General features: G+C 33.1%; 1 protein-coding gene across 2 annotated transcripts in view; it reads right to left on the bottom strand.

The window, feature by feature from the left end:
• LOC126771676 (rho-related GTP-binding protein RhoN-like) overlaps window positions 1-24,643 on the bottom strand; it is a 136,695-nt gene that overhangs the window by 28,840 nt on the left and 83,212 nt on the right. For both annotated transcript variants that reach the window (XM_050491687.1, XM_050491686.1), the window contains one exon: window positions 15,614-15,765. In XM_050491687.1, the coding sequence (XP_050347644.1) occupies window positions 15,614-15,751 (138 nt within the window). In that variant the 5' untranslated portion in view covers window positions 15,752-15,765. The remainder of the gene's footprint in view (window positions 1-15,613; window positions 15,766-24,643) is intronic.

Below are 24,643 nucleotides of genomic sequence, written 5' to 3' on the forward strand. Positions count from 1 at the left end.
TTTTTTCAATAGAAATAACTAAAAAATATTAAGTAAGTTAATAATACTAGATATTATTGTGATTGATGTGGATTAATTTTAAATCGCTTTTGTATAAGAGGTATATAACTATGTACATAAGAGACGATATGGATATTAATTTCTGTTTTTGAAATGGCTAAAATACTGTTACCATTTTGGATGTAAGGCAAGATTGTGAGGTGCGGTGGACGAGTGGTTACAATGCGTGAAGAGTACTGGTTCGAATCTGGGCAAGCATTGCTTTATTCGTGTTTGTAATATCGTGAAGAGCATCACCGTGAGTTGATCTTTGCGTGTCTGACGAAGTTCTGCCACATCTAAACATACCGCATTAGAACAGCTTGGAATAAGGTCCAAATCCCAAATGAAGAGAAAGGCTTTTGTCCAATGATTATTGTATACATATATGTTTCTAGTAATGCATTGTTATCAACCAGTTAAAATGTGGATTACACAAATACGCGGTAACACCAACGTTGGTCTAGACAGTAGCCAACGTTGGTTATCATGCCTAAAGCCAGCAACATTTCAGATTCCACCCACGCGATCCTTACACGCTCGTCTCGGCGCACGATTTCATATATTTTTTTTTCTATGTACAAAGGCCGGTATATAATTTTTTTTTCGCATTGCACATATTTTACAAGCTATACTGAAAATATGGTTATAGTTCTTTTGACTGTATTATAATAAATAATATAAAGCGCTGTCAAATTTCTTTAGTCCTCTCGCCTCGACAACTCGTAGCGACTTATTTTTTGATAGAAATATCTGCGACAGGCGCACGTCACATACTTTAAACATATTTTGTATTTGTGGTTTTTCGTGAAAGGATAATTTTGTAAACACCAAAAGCTTCTTATCGTTATATAAATAAAACGAAAGAATTTAAAGAATAATCCATATCCATTCGCCCGCGATTTTTGTTTGATTAATTATTATACGCATGGCTACGCGGTTCTTAACACAAATGCAGATTACAGATCTAAGTATTGTTCTGTTTCCGTTTAAAAGGTGAATGAGTCAGTGTAACTACAGGCACAAGCGGCATAACATCTTAGTTTCCCAGTTTGATGGTGTATTACCGATGTAAGGGATAATATTTCTTACAGCGCCAATATCTATGGGCGGTTCTGAGCGCTTACCAGCAGATTCATTCATACCCGGTCCGCCTTCTCGTTATAAGCAAAATGTTAAAATTTCAACCACCTTTTACTATTTCTACTCAGCAATAGGTTTCCACCTTTTGTGTACGGATCCCCACATTCAATGTTTGTTTGTCCCGTATGCGTCCCTATACCAATCTTGTAAGCGTTAATGAGTTGGTCTGACCACAGCTGCAAACGTTTCTAGTCTAACGTTAATACAACAATTTTACAATAGTAGTCTTGTGTCTTAGTAACAAATTAAAGAGCACGCGAACGATGTCACAGACAACAGCTTGTATATAATATAAAATATATAACGTTATTTTCTAGCGTTGAGCTCAGACAAGTCTTGCTATTCCGTGGCCATATTGAAACGCCATTTATATGCGTCGCCTTTGAATTCTTAACACATTCTTGGATTTTCGACGTCATATTTTAACAGTATTTTCATTCGGAATATATTATTTCCAACTCATATGTTTATTCTGAAGGAGTACGAAGTATATCGAGCGTAAAAAATATTTTTTGTACATGTAAATTTTACGTATGTACTGATCTATAATATAAATAGTAGAATTAATACAGATATCTTTTTTTATAGTATAGGTTGGCGGACGAGCATATGGGCCACCTGATGATAAGTGGTCACTGACGCCCACAGATCGCTAATGCGCCACCAACCTTGGGAACTAAGATGTTCTGTCCCCTGCGCCTGTAATTACACTGGCTCAATCAACCTTCAAACTGGAACACAGCAATAACAAATACTGCTATTTTGCGGTAGAATATCTGGTGAGGGGGTGGCACCTATCCAGACGGGCTTGCATAAAGCCCTACCACCAGTAAAAGATCTTAGGATCTATCTGTATCAAATTTGAAATTTTATTTTCAATACAGAAGCGTTACACTTGTTTATTGATTGACAAAAAAATCTGTCGTCTTTCAACAATAGCAAATATTGTTTATTTATGACAATTAACGTAGACATAAAAGGAGATATTTCAGTACAGTAACAGCCTGTTAATGTCCCACTGCTGGGCTAAGGCCTCCTCTCCCTTTTGAGGAGAAGGTTTGGAGCTTATTCCACCACGCTGCTCCAATGCGGGTTGGTAGTATATTTCAGTAGTTATATTTAAATTTTGTCAAAATTTTGTAGTGGGAGGTATAAACATTTTTTTAATTTAAATTTGTTTATTATTCTAAGGTAAATATTGTAATTGGAGTTAGTATTTTCAGATAATATAAAAGTTCAAAGAAAGCATAAAAATGGCGTGGGCGTGTCTTCAAGATAGCAGAGCAGTCACTTGACTCTATTTCTGTACTTGGCGTGAATAAATTGATAAGTTGCCTAGCAGGAAATTATATATTTTAACTCGATTAGAATTTTCTAATTCTGTCATGTACAAATCATGATACATATGAATGATGACATAGTGTAACTTACAAGATTCTAGTCGGTTGTCACTAGGCCATCTCATTCTAACATATTATAAAGCTGCAAAAACTGGTTCCAATATTACAAGCATTGAATTCTTGATAATTAACAATAATGCAAATTAATTAGCAAATTAGCGTAACTATATTACAAATTAGTAATAAACAAGATAGGTTGAAGTTGCTACCGTAGGATCAAATACTTCGTCCCCTTAATGAGAGCAGCTCGTTCTTAATTAAGTATAAGCTTGAAATTGAAATCCGTTTGTAATTTGAGTCTTTTGAATAAGTTTTTTTTATAATTTATTTTTCTTCTCATAAAATTTATATATATTTTTAAAGTTGATGAAATCGGAAGTTATTCGTAAAGTTTTATGTCAATAGAAGAAAATACATGCAAACGTAATAAAACGTTATGACTATTTTTAATGTCAAAATCGCAGTTTTTTATTTACACGTGATTGAGCTTTGTGCAAGCCCGTCTGGGTAGCTACCAACCAATCATCAGATATTCTTCTGCTAAACAGCAATACTAAGTATAGTTGCGTTTCGGTTGGAAGGGTGAGTGAGCCAGTGTAACTACATTCATAACATCTTAGTTTCTAACGTTGGTGGCGATGTAAGGAATGGTTAATATCTCACGTCGCCGATATATATGAGTGGTGACCATTTACCATCATGTGGCTTATTTGCCTGTGTAAATCAAAAAACAAAAAAGCAACATAATTCGTTGAAAACAAAACAGAATATTATTATTTATGAAATCACTTACAACATATGCAATTTAAACCACAAACCAATCATTTGACCACAGATTATATTATATCGGACCGCTATGAAGCTAAACGATTCTAATCCTATTATCACGATCTCGAAATTAATTTGAAAATTGAACCGAATTCTTTATTTACTTGATTTATCAAAGGTTTTTAATTTATTATATTTTAAATTATCTATATTTTCTGCCAATAATTGATCACTAGCATTTTGAATGTTTGTAATGCTTACACTCTCGTGCCTCAGAAAGCACGTAAATACGTTTGTCTTGACTCAGAACTCGTTCCGGTCGTTTGCCGAGCCACTGTGAGAGTGAAAGAATATTGTGTTTTTATACCTGTGCTTTTACACAAGTTGGCTAGTCTGCGCACACACTTGTGCACGATTTGGCGAGTCTATTATTTTTAATTTTATTTAACAATATAATAATGGATCGATTCAATTTAAACTAGTTTAATTTTTTTTTGTGTTTTATGGTTTATCTTGTTTATGAACTGTATTTACGTTACTTTAATACATGTTTTGTATTTCCATCATAATCAAAACATTATGCTGCCTGGTCTTAAAATCTTTTATGCAATAAATTCTTTTATGCAATTCAATTACAATTAAGTGCTTATTTATATGCTAATGATGTTAGAATTTGGATTAAACTCATCGGCGATGATTTCTTCATTGACACGGAATGTGTGACATTGCCCTAGGCTATTTACTAATTAGTTAATATAAACATATATAAACAACAAATTTACACATTAAACTAATACATTACACTCTAACACACATTATAAATGAATAATATATATATAAATGAATTCTGAAAAAATAAATAAATCACAAAACTCCACATTTTTATTAATTTATACACAAGTGAAAGGAGGTTTATAATATTATATTTTAAGAAGCCCCGTCGTCTGACGGGCAATTACGTTAATATAGTAAGCTCCTTTGAAAAATGCTTATTTAAAAAAAGTAAATATAAAATGTGTATATAGAAAAGCATTCACCCTTATACGCGTTACATTAAATCTTTCAATCTCTTTTAATAACGTTGAAAATTGCGATTAAAAATGTTTGAAAATGAAAAGAAAGGTTGTTTGTGAAAAAAAAAAATATTCTGATTCATATTTATTGTATGTAAACATTTAATATATATTGTTTATTTTTAAATATAAATAATACAGTACAAATGGTCTTGTTTGTTTTCGATTGATTTCGATTTTATATGAATACATTCACAACAAATCGTTTGGTGTCTGCAGCTTTTAAATAGCACAACTACACTATTATATATATATATATATATATATATGTAATGGTATAAATATAATTCTATTGTAAAATTTATATAAAGTTTTAGAAAATTTCTTAGTCGTCTCTGGCAACCGCTGACAAAATTATAGCTTATACACGAACTTTGTATTACTTAGGGGAATTCAAGATCTCGAAAAGTTCTACAGAAAACTCCTTGACTGTATTCTTCGCATACATTTATTTTTTATTTTAATAAAATAGGTAGGCAGGCTGACAAATGGGCTGATCTGATAGACATTTGTACTGTAAGAACTGTTAATAAATCAATGATATTGTCAATGCGCCACTAATTTCGTGAATTAAGATGTTATATCCCTAGAAGCGATGGTTGCTCTGGAACGCAACAATACTATGTCGATAGCGCTCATCTGTTTGGCGGTAGAAGATGTGTTGATTTTGTGGTATCCAAATTGGCTTGCACAAAGCCCTATACCAAGTACGGTTACACGTGTTAAAATTAGATTAGCTGAATCCTACATACTTCAACACAAGATGATTTTTAAACACAAATAATGGTTGTGAAAAACTTAACGATGCTCGCTAAAATTTTAAGGAACGAATCGATTAAGAGTGCTCTATCACATGAAGCATATCAGCTGTTCGTGTTAAAAAAAATGGAATATAATATGTATAATCATTGAATCACTGGCTTAAAGGTGGCTGTTAAATTATAAATATAATTAATGACAACTATATTTTTATTTAATTGAATAATAAATGTTATGATATTATTAGGAATGTCTTCCGACGGGGCGTGCCTAGCGGCTCGACTTGATCGCGTGATGATCATCGTGGTGGGACTGGACCTGCCGAGCTCGTCGGCTGGCCAGGCTGGCTTTAGACTCTTCTGCTTGGACTCTCGGTTGTGGCGGATATCTCATAAATAATATTTCAGTTGCTCAGTTTTGATTCCTTTTTTCTATTTGTGTGTGTAAATTGTACGTGTCGATATACGTTTACTTTACTGTTGTATAGTAATTTTAATTTATCTCTTTTTAAAAATTATAATATATTTCTATCTTGATTTCTAATAATATATTATTTTTTTATAATATATTCTTATATTATCTTCGAACAGGCTAACAGTTTATATTTGTAGTAAATATGATTTCAATCACTTGAAAAACAAAACGTTCGTGACTTGAAGTCACAGTGTTGGATTACTCTTGTTTATTTCTTGATTCTCCTTAATATCTTGCAATCCATGTTATATTGTTCAGAGAAAATGATTGAGTAAGCTGAGGATAAATAATATATATTTATTTTTATACAAGTCACCCCGTTCAGCACCGACTTCCTCCGTGTTGGTAATTTTTGATACCTTCGGTTACATTATTCCAATTTTTGAGAAGATCTCTAATTTAAAAAAAAAATAATATCCAATTTATGTTACTCGCTGATAATGAAGCTTTCTATAGGTGAAAGAATTTTTAAAATCTGTTTACTTACTTGTTGTTGTAGTTTTTGAGTTACAAACAAACATACAATTCTTTCTATAATATTAGTATAAATTTGAGTTATTCGGCTTTAAATCGAATCAAAATTCCACGGTCTTAATGCTTGAATTATTAAATATACTCGAAAAAAAAACCTTTATTAGTGAATTTATATTTATTTATGGCAAGAATTATGTGCTAACGTTATAGCTGTTTAAGTTCTATCAATAATATCGTTACTTTGATATAATATACAATCGTATAAGCACGAGAAGTATGATAACGACCAAGACAATGACCCTTCAAAGTACTAACAATACACTCGCATAAACCTTCCTGGAGCAAGAAAATCGTTTCTATAATAATATTTTGGAGATATTATTAACTATTCCAATAACTAAATTATATTTTAAAACTCAAACCGATTATGAAATGAGGGAAATGCAAGAGGGAATTAAATTTATATGATCATGAGCACTGTAACATCATTTGCAGGAAGAAATTCGGACACATATATATTATCTTTGGAGTAGCGTGGAGTAAGCTATAGTATATTTTTTTATTGCGCACATCGGTAATAAAACTTAACATTCAAAGGCATTTTTTTAAGCCAACCTAGACTTAGGGTAGCAAAGGTGAATAAAATTAGGAATAGTGCGCAAATTAAATTATTAGATTAACCATTAGTTTCCGAAACGTTGATTTAATTAAATCCAAATGAATATAATAATTTGGCTTTAATGTAAATGGTTATTGGTCGACGAAAGTCAATGACGTAATAAACGACCAATCAGCGTTCAGATTATTGCAGAATTAGCACTGACTAACGTTTCAAAACTGTAAGTAGCAGTAACAGCCTGTTAATGTCCCACTGCTGGGCTAAGGCCTCCCTTTTGAGTAGAAGGTTTGGAGCTTATTCCACCACGCTGCTCCAATGCGGTTTGGTAGAATACAAATGTGGCATAATTTCAATGAAATTAGACAGATGCAGGTTTCCTCGCGATGTTTTTCTTCACCGTCAAGCTGAATTATAATCATAAATTAAGCACATGAAAATTCAGTGGTGCTTGCCCGGTTTGAACCCACGATCGTCGGTTAAGATTCACGCGTTCTAACCACTAGGCCATCTCGGCTTAAACTGTAAGTAAATTAATAAAAAAAAATATAGTTTATAAATAAAATAATATGTGATATTATGTATAAAAGAAATTGTAGTGATTGGCTATATCGATTTGTAGCTTTACATTATAAGACCAAACTGGAATAAATATTATTTTTATTTTAAATGAACTACTTAAAATATAGCACACATACAACGGACTTAAAATTTGGTAAGAACAACTTAAGTCATACAATGCAATGGAAACTATTTTATGACCTTTTTAAATCAAATTACTAATAATCGGCCCATTCAAAGGGTCATTCTGTTAAGCGCTTCAAGACAAATAAATATTGTTATAAAGATTTTTAGGGTTGGATAAAAATGTCGCGCTAAAAATGCATTAATATACTTTTTGTTTATATTAATGTACATTAATATATAACATAATTCACACCCATTTAATTATAATTCATTGCATTTCGCAATCTGTTGCTTTTAATTTGCTTGCAACAGTGTTTGACAATTAGACTGAAACACATTTTGGACAAATAAGTGACAAAGTTTAACAAGGATATTGAACTTTGCAAATATTTGATACAATTTTAATTAATATAGCCTCACTCAAACTTAATTGATGGGAAAAAATACTGATAGGTTTCTCGCAGGTTTTCTAAGTTATTTAATATATATGTTTTATAGAATAGGTAGGCGGAAGGGCAAATGGGCCACTGATGGTAAGTTCACTACCGTCTATAGACATTGGGATTGTAAAAATTAATAACCAACCCTTTCATCGCTAATATGTCACTAACCTTAAGGACTAAGATGGTCCTCGTGCCTGTAGTTATACTGACACACAACTTCGGACACAACAATAATAAGTGCTGTTTACGGTAGAATTCGTAGCTGGTACCCAGACGAGCTTGCACAAAACCCTACCTCTATAATATTGTAAAATATCAAAGGACTGCTTAAGAGCTATTAAGTAAAATATATTTTGATTTTAAACTTTAAAATAAATTAAAAAAAATAAGTAATATTTTTTACCTTCCTTTTATATATATAATAACGTTATAGTTGTCATTGATATTTCTAAATTTTAAGTTTTAGAAAATGAATTTACGCTGTCCACGGTAGTTCTTTTTCCACGATATTTGACAAAATCGTCGATCAAATGCACTAAACAAATATCCCAGCGGAGAATGAAGAGCGACGCGCATTCATCAATCAAATCACGTTCGCAATACATGGGCTGTAATCATTCACTCGCTCTCGGCCATTTTGTTTTAGAAATCATTCACTCCGCTGCTATCAGAACGTATTCTACAGTTTAAAAATATTCTGTTTTTTTTATACGTCACTGAATATATGAAAATAGATGTTACTGTTTTGATTACTATTTTTATGTTACTATTTTTATTAAAAGCAATTATTTTTCAATTAAGAAAACTCCGCACAGGCCGTATCAACTTTTCTGCTGGTGTTTTAGATGTAAGAGCTACATAACGATACGGAGATGTCCATTTAATAACCATTGACATTTTAAAGCGAAAAATAAAACGACAAAACAGAAATAATAGTAAGAAAAAAACCAGTGAAGTTAAAAGATCAAAGACTGCAAAAGAATCGATTGAAATTATATTTTTTTATATATTTATTAAGAAGGCACTCGTACAAGTGTATATCTTAACTGTATATAAAGTTTTAATCAATATAAGCTATTCTTTTAACCATAAATCTGCCATAAATTATGGGATAGTATTTGTTACTTAAATAAAATAGAACAAGCGGGTACATTTAGTTAACGTAAATAATTTTATAGTCAAATTACAACACAGAAACGGAGAACACGTTACGTTTAAATAATAATAATCAAATAAATACTTATATATCCCAAAAAAAGAACACAGCAATACAAAGTATTTTTGAAGTTTTAGTGTACCGGAGATGGCCTAGTGGTTAGAACGCGTGATTCTTAACCGATGATCGTGGCTTCAAACCCCGGCAAGCACTACTGAATTTTCATGTGCTTAATTTGTTTTATAAATTCACCACGTGCTTGATGGTGAAGGAAAACGTCGTGAGGAAACCTGTTTGTGTCTAATTTCACTGAAATTCTGCCAAATGTGTATTCCACGAACCCGCATTGGAGCAGCGTGGTGGAATAAGCTCCAAACCTTCTCCTCAAAAAAGGAGAAGAGGCCTTAGCCCAGCAGTGGGACATTCACAGGCTGTTACATTACGATACTTTAGTCTAGTCTAGTCTTGAAGTCTTAAATTGACATATTTTACAAACGACATTTGCAGATATATTATTTCTTATAATAGATAGATAAAATGTCCAAACTTGCCAATTAATTGTTCTGTCAGCTCGCAAGAATGCTATATGTTAGTATCTAGCGTGTACACCGTTTCTGCAAACATGCGGTTGCACGTATCAGATAACCCCTCAAACAATCGATTTGTCAAAGTGCTATGTAATTAAGAATATACACGACTTGAGTACTATTTCATCATAAGCATACCGTCTAATTTATAGTCATATACAGCTTAACTTATATTCAAAGCCTTGTTATTGATATTTATTTTTGCTGACCGTCGAAATTTTTTTTATACTGGAATGGAACATGGAGCAGGAAATAAGCGAATGAATGATATGAATGTATGTAGTATGTGAAAATATAAATAGAATTGGTCAGACCGCGATTTAGTCTACTCACGCTATGATCCTCATTACTCATCATCATCATCATACTAATATGTGATCTTCAGTAATTAAAGAAAAAATGGATAATTTCACGAAAATTCCAAATTCAAAGAAACATACATACACATACGCATCCAGATAACCGTCTTAAGTATCAACTATATTCGAAACTTTTAAAATTCGAAATTTTACATAAGCAAAGGGTAAATAAAAAAAAACCACATGACCGTAACCGTAACAGCCTGTGAATGTCCCATTGCTGGGCTAAAGGCCTCCTCTCCCTCTTTTGAGGAGTACGTTTGCACAATCCACTCCACTACACAATCCACATGAAAACGTTAACAATTCCAAATTCAAAACTCAACTAAAAATAACTAAACCCTTAGTAGAATCCATTATCCTTTACATATAGATTACACCAAGTATGACAGCAAACAGCCCACAGGATGTTGTTTTAGGACGTGTTGTGTAAACTTTTATTTTATTATATTTCGAGCGATGGCCTAGTGTCATCGAGTTTTGTATAATATTTAATATTGTTATATTGTTATAAAATGATTTTGATTCGAATTTCGTTCTCTTACTTTTTTATGTTGAACAAGACGTAAGGGACTCAATTTTCAAGGCCAAATTTTGACGTTTGATGCAAAAAGGTTTCGCTTCTGCCTGCACGGGAGTATGTGCTTTTTTCATGCAAAGAATACTTAACAATGTGTTATAAAAGTTTTATATTTATAATTCTTTATAAACATCACTTTCACTTGTAATATATAATAATAATAATAAAACTTTTTATTTCAGGACTAGCCCATATAGTGTTAGTAAAACATATTTTTCAACTCTACAAATTTTAAAATACAATACAATAACAAAAAATAATTACATTTTTTTTCTTTTCTTCTTTAGATAATAATATTTATCAATAACAATTTTAAAATTTAATTTAATTTAAATAGTTTTTTAACATTATATTTAATATTTTATTATTATAATTTAATATAAAATTTTTAATCAAGAAGTTATTTAATTTTAAACAAAAAACCATAAATAAAAAATATAAAAATAAAAACAAAGCAATTAATTACAACAATTCTTAAAACTACGTTAGTAATACGTGGGCACGATCCCAGCACCTCCAGAGGGGACTATCCAGCTTTGCAGCCAGTGTGTTGAGGAGTTTATTGGAGCTGTTTAGTAATCTGCTCATAGTGGACGCAGTCCGCTTGCGTATGATCGCATAGTAGTCATCTACACGAGCTTCCGCAAACATTGCCGACGCACTGCAGTATCGAGGCATTGAACACGCAGAGCATTGTATGCTCATCGGGAGTAGTTCTCCCACAGACCGCACGTGTAGAAGGACTGGCAAAAGGCTTTAAATAAAATTAGTTTTACCTGTGCCGTACATCGCGCAAATCTACGTGCTAACATATTGCCTCTAACCGACAAAGCTCTGCGTTCGCGTTCGATATCGCTATCATCATCCAAGCGTTCATTCACAATATGCCCAAGGTATTTGAACTCAGATACTTGTTTCAGAGGAGCCCCACATAGGTGTACATTCGGTGTAAAATTGATGGGTTTGTTTTTTCCTCGAAAGATTAAAATTTCGCTTTTTTCAGGGGACGATATTAAACAGCGGTTTTTTTTTAAATATTTTATTAATGCATAAACATAAAATGCGAGTTAGTTCAAATTTTCTTTAACACAACGAAAGAAGCTTCATATTTTTATATCTATATTATCTGCGATTATATAATTCTTTAATTAAATTACAAATCGCTCATAAACCAAGTCTACAAAGCCCCAAGCAACTCCAGTCCTTTAACTAATTTCCGATTCGATAAAGAATCGTTACAATTAAGTTATTTATTTGTAAATAGTAAGAGTCATAAGCAGCCCCACTGTTGAGCAACGGAACTTCTATTAAAGCGTCTGTATAAAGTAACTAGTATCCGCTCTCGGCGTCGCCCGGTTTTAATGGGGGGGGGGGGGTCATATGTTAGTAATCCATGTCCGTCCGCTGGTTCCCGCTTGATCCGAACCAAATTTTAATTTCGCATGTATAATATTAGTATAGATAATAAATAGTGTAAAAGAATTCAGGTTCAAAAATTAATGGGATTACGTCTTTTATTTTTAAACATATAATTAAGTAACCTCCTCTAAATGTCTCACCGCTGGGCAAAAGCTTCCTCTCCCTTTTAAGGAGAAAGCTTAGAGCTTATTCCACAACGCTGTTTCAATTCGAGTCCATGGATAAACATACTCCACCGAGTGCGAGATGAATTATAAACACAAAAGCACAGGAAAATTCAATGGTCCTTGCCTGGTTTTGAACACGCAATACTCGGTTGATATTCACGTGTTCGACCACTCAGCCATCACGGCTCGGATTTAAAAAGATTAAACATAATATATGTACTAATACTACTTATATCTAATTATTATATATTTTTATATGTACATACATTGCATGTACTAAGCGTCAGAGGGCTTCTGAACTTTTAATAGCTTCTCTTGTGGTTCGTAGGGGATAACTCTTGTAATGGAAATTTAGTCACATTGCTATTTACTTCATACGCAAAATAGTTTTTGATAGCTGTATAATATAAATTAGCATCGACTTAAACTAAACTCCTTAATGGCATTTTTATATCAAGCGATTTAAAATACTTTTATTTAAGTTTAGGTTTATACTAGCTACTCTTCCCGGCTTCGCACGGTCAAAATAGGGATATTCTTATTATTAGGGAGGGAGGATGGCAGCCGGGATGGCCTCGCGCTGGCGTACGCACTAGCGAGGACTGCCGGGGACTGATTACCTTCGCCCCCTGAGGAGAGCTCCGCCGACCCAGGGGCACTGGAGAGGCCGCAGAAGCGTAATATCAACACGAGCCCGCAGCCTCTCCGATCCGTGCCGAGGACGGTCATCGCAGTGGTTTTGGTGGGTAAGAATCTCACATAACCTAAGTCCTCCCCATGGGAGCTGGGTACCTTTCTGAAGGTTTCCACTGCGTCTTTTTTTCACGCATATACTTTAAACGTTTATACCGTAATAGTAAGCTCCCAATCGGCGTGATTTTTCCTATCTTCAACATTCATCGTCATGTATCAGATTATTTGATATCGATAAACTCTAAAAAAACTCAACCAATTTTAATAATTCTTTCACCGTTAGTAGGCTACGTTATCAAATCAAATATTGATTCAAGTAGGCTTATAAGGACACTTTTGTCATTCATCGTCATTTGTTTTTCATCGTCATGTTTTAATGACGTCATCGGCATCAAGAACCGGCAAGAATTCAGCAGTTCTTTTTCATCCTTTTAATTACAGACTCAATCAAATACAGTTAAATTTACAAATACTAACTTCACGTTTTTTTATTGTTTATATACAAAGTTTTTTGACAAGATTTAAATTTATTCATATTATATATATAGTATATATATATATATATATATATATAGTAACTATCTAACAAAATAAAATAACTGAAATTTTACTATAGGAACGGATACCATGGGACACTACGAAAGGATTTATTGACTTTGCAAGTCGGAAACTAGGTGTTATAAGTATCTGTACTCCGTTTACATAACGATTGTCAATGTTTCTTTTAAAATGATCTATATTATGTAAATTTACAGAATATTGTCGCAATTATATTGTGACGCTTCTATGAATATTTTTTATTTCAGTATGTATATACTCTTAAGTGACAATTCGGATTCCACACGAGCGCAGCCGCGACAAAGCTAGTAAGATATAAAAGTGGGTTATTTAGATTTAGATACTAAGTAATGTAGATAAGTTTACACACGATTTTTTCCGAAAACAAATTACGCACACGATTATACTTGATTTGAACCCCAACTTTTAGTTAACGTTAAAAATTACATGAACTATCTCGATCCTTATGTATTCTTATTTAAAATAAGAATTATAATATCGGTACCACATTATAATGTATCCAGTAACATGTCACTCCCTATGTCTAGGAACGTAGACAAAACATGTTTTACATCTGACAGCGTCATAATCATTTCAGACACGTCTCCCTTTGTGTAATCTCTCCACGTAATGTTTGTTACATACCTACTGATCTAGATTGTAATTGTTATTACTTTGTCTAATTTAAATTTTACGTGAAACAATAATATGTCTGATTTCAATTATGTTAAAAAGCAATTTAACTTCACATCTACATACTAAAGCAATTTAATTTATAATTTTTTCTAAAGGTTTTTAAAATTTTCCCGTCTAGGTGGGTGGGTACAGTATACACCCAGAATAGTGGGGGAAATGATTATGAAAGAGGAAAAAGTATACTTCATTTTTCAATCACAAAAATAAAAAAAGTCAATATATAATTACAAAAAAACTAGCACGCGCGTTTTCGAAACACTAAAAAAAATAATGAGCGCCCTCTATTGATATTTATTATTAATATTATAATGATTGATAAACACCGAATATCAATACTTAGCTTCGAGCTAGTGTAATCACAGACATATTGCTTGTGACGTATATTGGTGACGATTTAATGGAATGGAATGGTATCCAGTAGAAGTTTGTGCCAGCGAAGGTGAATGGCCATTAGATTTTCCATTAGTCAATTTGACTGTCTGCCATTTGTCGTCAGTCGAAAATTAACGATTACTTGTTTTACTTTATACCAACTAGGAGCGCATACAGCGGTGGCAAGAATGCTAAAAGCGTTTCTAGATTAAATCGAAATTCTGAGTCCCTGGATGAAAAATGAACCAGCTCACCCGTTACTCGTTGAAACAGCGAGACGAGGACGAGAATATTTTACATTATTTGGTACGTCAAGGTATAAAGCCTTTCGACTGCACACAGTATAAATATATAATTTGAAATAGCAAAGGTGGTAGCATTGGTTAGATCACGTCAATCTGAACTGGTGATTGAGGATTCAAACATAGGCCACTGAATTTTCATGTACTTAATTTGTGTACTAACAGCTCATTAAATATTATCAAATATATTATAGTGTCAATGTCATTGTGGTCAATTACAGTCAGCTGGCCAATTTTCCAAAATCCAGCGTAACTCGGTAAGTTAGTTGTTGAACTACAACACGAGTGAAATGCGAAATGAGTTCTTATTTATATTATATATATACCAATACCAATAGCGCATATCGTAGTATGAAAATTTTTATAAAATCTCAGATACAAATATGGAAAATTAAAAACAAAGTCGTTCGAATCGCAAGGCCTACTTCTGTTTGAAAGTGGAACGCTTTCATCGAAATGCACTATCGTATAGCTTTTGAACAATTCCTCGAATATTCTGTTGGCTCACTGCGATGATAAACAAAAGTTCTATCATGGCAGTTTAATATTTTACGATATCGTAAAGTTTTGAGTGTAAATTTTTTTCATAAATAATTGAAATAAAACGTGTTATTTGACTTGGCGAAATAAGTATTATTGGCACATAGGTAAGATAAACTTCTACGCCGTGACGGCAAACAGCATGACGCTCTCTTATGCCATCACGTCTCCTATCCGTCGCCGTTCTCTACTCCCTTATGATGCATGGCGTGTACTATAATATATTATAATAATAATAAGAAAAATATTTTTCATTTATAGACGAAACTATATTTCATTATTGGTTTTCTATAATTATAAATTCTCACCTCAACAAAATTGTCGGAGACAAATCTCTGGACCAGTGATGTTTTGCCGCACTGTGTATCTCCCACCAATACAACTTTGATCTCCTCCTCAGTAGGAGTACCGGCGCCGCCCTCCGAACCCTTCTTGCCTGACCACATTGTACCGGTTAAATCTGTGGACAAAGATTTAAAGCTTGATATCAGCCATACAATTATACCATATATCTAATTACACAAATTAAATTATATATTTATGCTAATTCAATAAAATTCAATCGTTAAATATATTTAGCAGCAACACTTAGTATTGGTGTGTTCTGGTTTGAAGGGCGTGTGAGCCAGTTGAGAGCAATCAAAGGGACAAAATATCTTAGTTCCCAAGGTTAGTGCCACGTTGCTGTTGTAATGGATGGTTGGTATCTTTTAGAGCAACAATGCCTATGGACGGTGGTGGCCACTTACCATCAGGTGGACCATTTACCCGTACCTTAGAACGCGTGCATCTTAACCGATGTTATTATGGTAATATAGATATTACAATCACTTTTGGTTTTTCATTAAGTAATAGCTTTTATTTGCAAATGCATTCATATTGAGTTATTACTTTTGTTGAGACCGTAATGCGAAACTAGTTCTAAAACTATCTCCCACATTGTAACCCCATAGGGAGAATTATTGTAGCTATAAGCTTACATAACCGGCCTTTTCATTAAGGCAAATTTGGCTTCTGTCGCTCGAATTTTGGGGCGGTTTTTTCACAATATACTTTATTTAAAATTTTGATATTTCAAAAATCACGCAATCACGTAAGCGCTTATAAAAACGACGAAGGTGTGCAATCATATTCAATTTCATCCAAAATGATTTAGCAATTTAACTCTTATACGGAAAAGTCAGTCAAAGCTGATTTTTTATTTATTATCAGATTTTATAGATTTAGGTCATATTTATTTTGGTGTTAGACAAGTGATTCCATTGTCTTTTGTATATGGCTTATGAAATTTCATTAAGTTTTGTAATTTTTTCCTTAATATAAAATGATTTATAATTGCCCAGTGTTTTGTCGAAAAAAGGCATTTGGTTTTCGTAACAAATCTTTATATGGTAAGCAAAATGTTTAACTTCAAATCGTAGTAAGTTCTACAAGGCTCATTGGCACCACACCAAAATAGTATTTCTACTTTTAAAATACCTTATTTGACCTAGTATATATGTAATAGTTTGTCGTCAATAGATTAAATTATAATTGGTGCGAATATCAACCATCGCTTAAATCGCCAATGCGCCTCCAACCTTGGGAACTTAGATGTTATGTCCCTTGTGCCTGTAATTACACTGGCTCACTCACCCTTAAAACCGGAACACAACAACAATACCAAGTACTGCAGTTTTGTGGTAGAATATCTGTGGGTGGTACCTACCCAGACGAGCTTGAATAAATCCCTGCCCCAGTAATATTGGGATTTAGACCGTAATCCCGGAATTAACACTTCAGGTGACCCATTAGACACTTGCTTTTAAAAGAAACTATTCTTCGTATATCAAAACTATTCTTCGTATATGAAAAGAAAAAGATAAAAGTAAAGCATATAAGATAAAGTTGTTATAATACTCATAGAAATTAAATGACCTGATCAGCTATTTACCGGTAATGTTAGCCTAAGGCTGCTTGAACACCGGCATTCGATAAACTTACCGATCTTTACCGTTAGTGCAACGGCAGTTAAAATATCCGAACTATTGTTTTTTTTTTAATATTCATAATGTATTTATTTCACACAATTCAGAACATGAGGGGATGATTAGATTAACTTGGAGTAATTATAAAATGTGTGCGTGTGTTTGTGTTTTTGAATCTGTGAATATATCATGAGGGTGATCGTTATTATAGATTTTATTTTTAAATTGTAATCGTCACCGATCAATGCTTCGTTAAGCAATAGTATTTTTTTTCAAGTTGTTATTAGTAATATTTACAATTTTCGAAGCGTTAAGTTTGTGGCAGTTGAATACGACAATAGGGGATTTCACATCGCTAGGCCCGTTAGTTATTGGGGTTTACCTAACTAGTTTGCATTGAATATAACAAGTCTGCTGTATTTTCGTCAAATCGATGCTCCCCTGGGGCAGAAAATATGCACACGGAACTAATATCAGTCATGTCGCATTTATATCGCATCATTAAAATGACAACAGGGCAGTGACCTTACATATTTAAACAATATTACAATCCGCAATAAATTAGACGCGAAACCGCTCTGATTGCGCATGCGCACTAAGCCACTGCGTAGTGTTGGGAACATTTTTCATTTGCTATGGTTTGCGCAAAAAAACTATAATAGATAAATAAATATAAGAAATCACGCCGCGGTTCTCCTGCGAAGTGAACGAAAAACAAAAGTCTATTCACACCAGCGATCAGTCCCAGCTAATGTTTAGTTCATGCGCTTATAAAGCATGGATGCTGAAATATTAACAGCTGTCATATGTTTTTTTTTTTTTTTATAGAATAGGAAGGTGGACGAGCATATGGGCCACCTGATGGTAAGTGGTCACCAAACGCCCTTAGACATTGGCATTGTAAGAAATGTCAACCATCGCTTATAGCCAATGCGCCACCAACCTTGGGAACTAAGATTTTATGTCCCTTGTGCCTGTAATTACACTGGCTCACTCACCCTTCAAACCGGAACACAACAATATCTAGTATTGCCGTTTTGCGGTAGAATATCTGACGAGTGGGTGGTACCTACCCAGACGAGCTTGCACAAAGCCCTACCACCAGTAAAAATGTGTTGTGCACTCTGACTTATTATGTAAATAAGAACGAATACACGAATGTTTTTACGATTATCCTCGAAACGCGCGAAAACCACGCACAGTTCGCGTTAGCTCTGTATCATGAGTGAAGGCGCGAATACGGAACACATAAGAGTTACAAATTTACAGATAATAATTTGTTTCCAAATTAAATATTTTAAAAATATTACTATAATTATACGAAAAAAAAATACTCATTGATCTATTGAACAAGAAGTCATAAAACTTATCAACAAAGATAGAAGTTGCTCTAAAGATAATATCAAAGGTTTTTCAAAATACATAAACTGCGTATTCCTCTTCAAGTATTACGATTCGCAGTGTAAATATTTATGAAAATATCTAGTATTTATTTAAGTATTATATCTTGAAAAACCTTCGTCTTTTCTGTGTAGTTCGCTTTAAAAAATGAACGATATAATCGGAATGGCTCGTAAATCGCAGGCTAGTAGCGACGAGTCAAATTATTTTTATGGGCCTCTACAAAGTAACTTGGGAGTTCAAAAAAGAGATTCTCGTTTCACGTTATCGTATACAAGCCGAGATGGCCCAGTGGTAAGAACGCGTGAATCTTAACCGATGATAGTGGGTTTAAACCCGGGCAAGCACCACTGAATTTTCATGTGCTTAATTTGTGATTATAATTCATCTCGTGCTTTACGGCGAAGGAGAACATCGCGAGGAAACCTGCATGTGACTAATTTCACTGAAATCTGCCACATGTGTATTCCACCAACCCGCATTGGAGCAGCGTGGTAGAATAATCTCAAATACCTTCTCCTCAAAAAGAGGAGAGGAGACCTTTAGCCCAGCAGTGGGACATTCACAGGCTGTTACGGTACGAAACGGTTATCGTATACACAGTAGGTTTAAACTATAAACTAGTTTTTAATTGTTATCTGTAATTGTTCCACTGCTGGGATAATGTACAAGATATCTTATGATAGGTGCATAATGCACATGCCAATCTGTGTCATCCAATAGATGCAGGTTTTCTCACGATGTTTCCTCAAACGTGCACGATATGAGCAAAAATTTGAAACATGAAATTAAATGCTTGCTCAGATTTAAGCTTGCAATTGTCAACAATGAATGATTTCTTATTATTTTCAAATTTCATTCTGTTTTCAATGATTGTCAATCAATGTAAAATCTTATCTTTTTGATATATATATATATATATATATATATATATATATATATTTTATATGTTGTCTCATTATAACATCTTACTATGTTGATTTTTATTAAACCGATACCGACAGGTAAATCTAAACTAAAAACTTAGTCTATCGCTTTATTATGCGCTACATAAAAATGTTGCCATTTTAATATGTATGTATAAATAAATATATGTCATTAATAAAAGCAAAGTGCATTCCATTAGTCGGATGACGATAAAGTCAATATGTTTGATTAAATTTAAAATGCGACATAAACGAAGTTACTATGTAAATGTAAAGCTAAGTTTACACTTAATGTAAATTGACGATTGTGTATACGACCTGGTGACAAAATCTAATCAAGGTGTAATGTTTTATTTTTTATTTATTAAAACAGAATTTAATAGGTATTTCTAAACCGTTGAAAACCCTTTTTCAATTATCCTAAGTTGTCAACAACAAAATTAAACAAATGTCAGAGATCGGGTTTCCGTTTTAGGCGGTAAACAACAAAGGAATACGCAGGAATGCGAGTGTATCGTTCTGTGCGTGTAAGTGTGTTGTTTCGTTCGCACATATATTCAGATCTATTTAAAGGTTGAGACAAAATTTTAACGTAAATTAGTGCATTTCTGAAGCAGTTCAAATAGTTGAACACATGAATATTGCCAACTTCAACATTCAGTGGAAACGCACCGTTATGTACCAACATGTGATGGTCTCGAACATTCGAGACTGTAGTGTACTTTTTAATTCCGATTTCATACTAGAAATTCTAGCTCAATTATATTTTTAAGAAAATCTTTTCGCTTAACGTTAATCGTAACTTTTAAGTTTTCATTGTAATTTACTTTTTTTTATTTTTATAAAAGGCCTAGCTAAGCCATACGGACAAATGGACCACCTGATGGTAAGTGATTACCACCGCCCATAGAGATTGGCACTGTAAGAAATACACTGGCTTCAAACCGGATCGCAATCATACAGAGTATTGCTGTTTAGCGGTAGAATATCTAATGAGTGGGTGTACCTACATAAATGGGCTTGCCCAAAGCCACCAAGTAAAATTTCCTGGAAGGAAGTTCTTCTTTTACTTTTTACTTTTTACAACGCGTTTTGTTCATATGTATAAAATTTTGTGACTGTTCCAACCTTGAATAGAATTTATTATACATGTCCCCGTAGATCGGAAATCGTATCACGAAAACGTGTCCTTGAAATGTTGAATTACTTTAGGGACAGGTGGTATTTCGTAACCCGTTCGATATAAAAACATCTACGTGTTATCATTACATTGGATTACAGTATTACATTTCAATGGAAATAAATATATCTATATATAGTCTTCGCCTGCGGCTTCGCCTACGTGTGAGGTAGGGTGGGGCGTTAGTTAGATTAGTTAGTATCCTGTCCTTTTCTGACCCCTGACAACGTGTTTGCAAAATTTCATGTTGATCGTACGAGTAGTTAAGACGTGAATACATAACCAACACTTTCACATTTATAATATCAGTAAGGATTACTTTGGATTTATGCTATTGAATTCATGAAATATCCTTTGATGTTGTATGTAATCGTTTTGTACTTATTCACGGCTATGAGTTTGTTTTCAATGTTAGTTTCGACGCTATTTATATTATATATTAAAAGAACATTGTTCAAGATCAAATGATATTGTGCCAAATATTATTTATTTTATCTTTTCATCAATAGATGGCGTTAGATGTATTTTACATCGCGCTATAACAATGTTTTTTGTAAGTACTTAATGTAAGTTTTTGTTAATTTATAATGAGATAGACCAATTACACTATCTGACTAGCAGTTTTATCTTTAAGTCTCACAGTACCAATACTACCGAGTAACCCCAAACAAATATCGTAAAGGATTTTTGCTCTAAAGGGATTAAACATGGATAAATATTTGTTTGGAATTGTTATAAAATAAATAGATTTTGGAAAAAAAAAATTGGGAACATTTTGATTATGTATTTCATTTGCCATTACAAGACATTATTTGTATTCACATGACATCAATTTGTTTTTAAATAAAGGTATTTATTTAGTAAATCGTTTTCGACAAAATTTACAAGTAATATGAGATAATAATTACCTCAAATAAAATACGAGAAAATGACATTTCCGACGGACAGAGTATAATATCGGTGTTGTATCTCTCTGGAGAGGTGCCAAGAGATTGTTTGCGGATTTCCGGTACACGGAGGTGTTATTTCTCGAGAGTATTTTCGATCTACTTTGTTTAGATGTCTGAGGGCGACGTACTGGATAAAACTTTGTGAGAATATATTTTGTTTAGCATACAAAGGTATTTATTTGTAAAGTATACTATGTACTTTACGTACATACGTATTATTTACTTGACAATATATAAAATGTAGTGTTTGACTGCCTCGTTGGTCTAGATATCGGCCTCAAGGCCTTCGATCTCTCCTCCAACCTTCTCTCGATCAGTTCCTCGATGTCCTGTGTTCAAACCCCAAGTTGGGCTGATAAAATTTTTTTGGGTTCTCTTTCGAAGATTCTCAGTAGCCGCCCGCATCCTGGAGGTTGAAATGTGACTGAACTCTTTCCGGTCGTGATTATGAGAGTGGAAGGAATAGAGAGTGCACTTGTGTTTTGAATTTAGGACCAAAAAACTTTTTCCGTCGGGACCCACGATTTAAAGCACCAAGCATCCAGAAGATCTGATTTTTTTCAAAAAACATCATAATTGAGTATAGTGGATGTTAAGTAACAACAAAATATATACCAATAATAGGCTATACATATATATATATATATATATATATATATATATATATATATATATATATATATATATATATACTATTTTTATATACGCAATAAGAAAAAATTTCTTAATATATATCGTTATAAGGAACAACAAAATTGTGCCATTCAACCCCAACCCCATTCAAGCAGTGTCGTCAAACGGTGATCTTAGCCTCGCAGGGCCATTTACAGGCTACATTCCTTTTTTTAAAACTCATCGTTAGGAAGTAATATATCTTCAAGTCATGATAAAGCTATAAATCGTTTGTAACGATATGAGCTTTGGATATAGATATAAGCTTTCACGATATCTATTTAAACTTTAACAATTCTCTTTCGCAGGGTCGAGAAGGAATTTAGAAGATCTTTTAATCGCGAAACTTTTAATGTTAGGCAAATTGACAAATTCTGCTGAGGACATAATAGGTCTTGTCCGTTATCTCGATAACTTTCATTATTGTAATTTAATTACAGAAAATTTCACTGAATTTTATTTGATTACATATATGAATTTTATTGCCTATACTTGTTAGGTATATACATATTTATTTACTCATTAATGTAGTTAAATATTACAATACATAAATAATTATAAAAAAAGTATTAAAGCGAAAGTGTTATGAGCGTTTTTTTTACAGTCAAAAACGCTCACATAAAATCAATAAAACGAAAAACAAAAAATATCGAGCCTCGTTAAATTTACAGTGAAAACGTGAGAAACCAATATTGAAACTCAAAATATATTTAATTTTACTATTTGCTTTGATCAACAAGCGATTTTAAATTTTCACTTTACACGTTTATTTTTTTAAAACAATCGAAATGTAAATTGTAGCGAAAATAGCCTTACGCCAAATTCGAATAAATATTCTGTGGGTTAATTAAAAATATTATTTTAACTGTAAAGTTTCGAATTGTCAATCACGAAATTGTATACAACATTTTATTAATAAAAAATCGTCTTAAATAAATTATATTGACACGAATGAGTAAAATAAATGACATGAGTTATGTATGTAGTTATTATTGTAACAATATATAGCAACGAAGTAATACACGCCATACATCCATTTACATGTATTTTACTGGTGGTAGGGCTTTGTGCAAGCTCGTCTGGGTAGGTACCACCCATTCATCAGATATTCTACCGCAAAACATCAGTACTTTGTATTGTTGCGTTCCGGTTTGAAGGGTGAGTGAGCCCGTATAATTACAGGCACAAGGGACGTAACATCTTAGTTCCCAAGGTTGGCGCATTGGCGATGAAAGCGATGGTTAACATTTCTTACAAAGCTAAAGTCTATGGGCGTTGGTGACTAACCATCAGGTGGCTCATACGCTCGTCCGCCTATCTATTCTATGAAAAAACATACAAGGGAGTAAGTAGGAGCGGGGGCGAAGAGGCTTGTCGGCATAAGCATAAGAAAGCGTCACGTTTTCTGTCACGGCATACGAGTTGTGTCCCAGTAAAATAGACTTGATTGATATGAGCACCAACTCTAAGAGTAACTGTTTAGGTATTGTAAATATTTAAATTATATTTTTACGTTTATGTAAATATAATTTTGTAACTTTTTGAAGTCGGTTTTTATTCAAACCACGTTCAGATGCCCGACCCCGATATTGGAAAGATATTTAAGTGTGGGTGCATATGATATTTTATTATAACATACATGTTGCATGTTACTGCATGTAAGGTATAGATTGGTCTGGATTAGTTGGACTATTTAGAACGATCAAGAGAAATGTTAAATTCGACAGATAGGACATAGACACAATGAAACTGTTTCTAAAAAAAACGAAACTCAGCAGCTTTTTAGTTAAGCACTCTTTTGCTCTTTCTGTCATTATTGATTTGACATTTGAACGAAGAAGACAGTATTGTTTAACTAAGCTCTCGCTTAGCAGCGTTTATAAGTAAGCTATCTAACCATTATGCTCGAACATCCAAAGCATCTTGTTAAAAAGTCTGTTATAACAAACGGTTGATATATTATTGGCACACTTTACTGCATATCTGAATGAAGTCATCGAACTTCAACCCAATTTTAACAGCGCAATGGAAAAAGGGTGAAGTTAATTGAAAGTTAAAGAATATAATTAAAGGACAGATCCTGACTAAGTAATTCGGAATTGAATTTCAATTCAACAAATGGAATCGAGTAATCAAAATTTAACGGTCAATAAACACATTTACGACTCACAACACAGTGAACGTTATTATGTGTAAAACATTCATGCAATTTTGTTATATATCTCTTTGTAATATGGACTCT

This window comes from Nymphalis io, chromosome 11 (genome assembly GCF_905147045.1).
Source record: "Nymphalis io chromosome 11, ilAglIoxx1.1, whole genome shotgun sequence".
Classification (NCBI taxonomy): domain Eukaryota; kingdom Metazoa; phylum Arthropoda; class Insecta; order Lepidoptera; family Nymphalidae; genus Nymphalis; species Nymphalis io.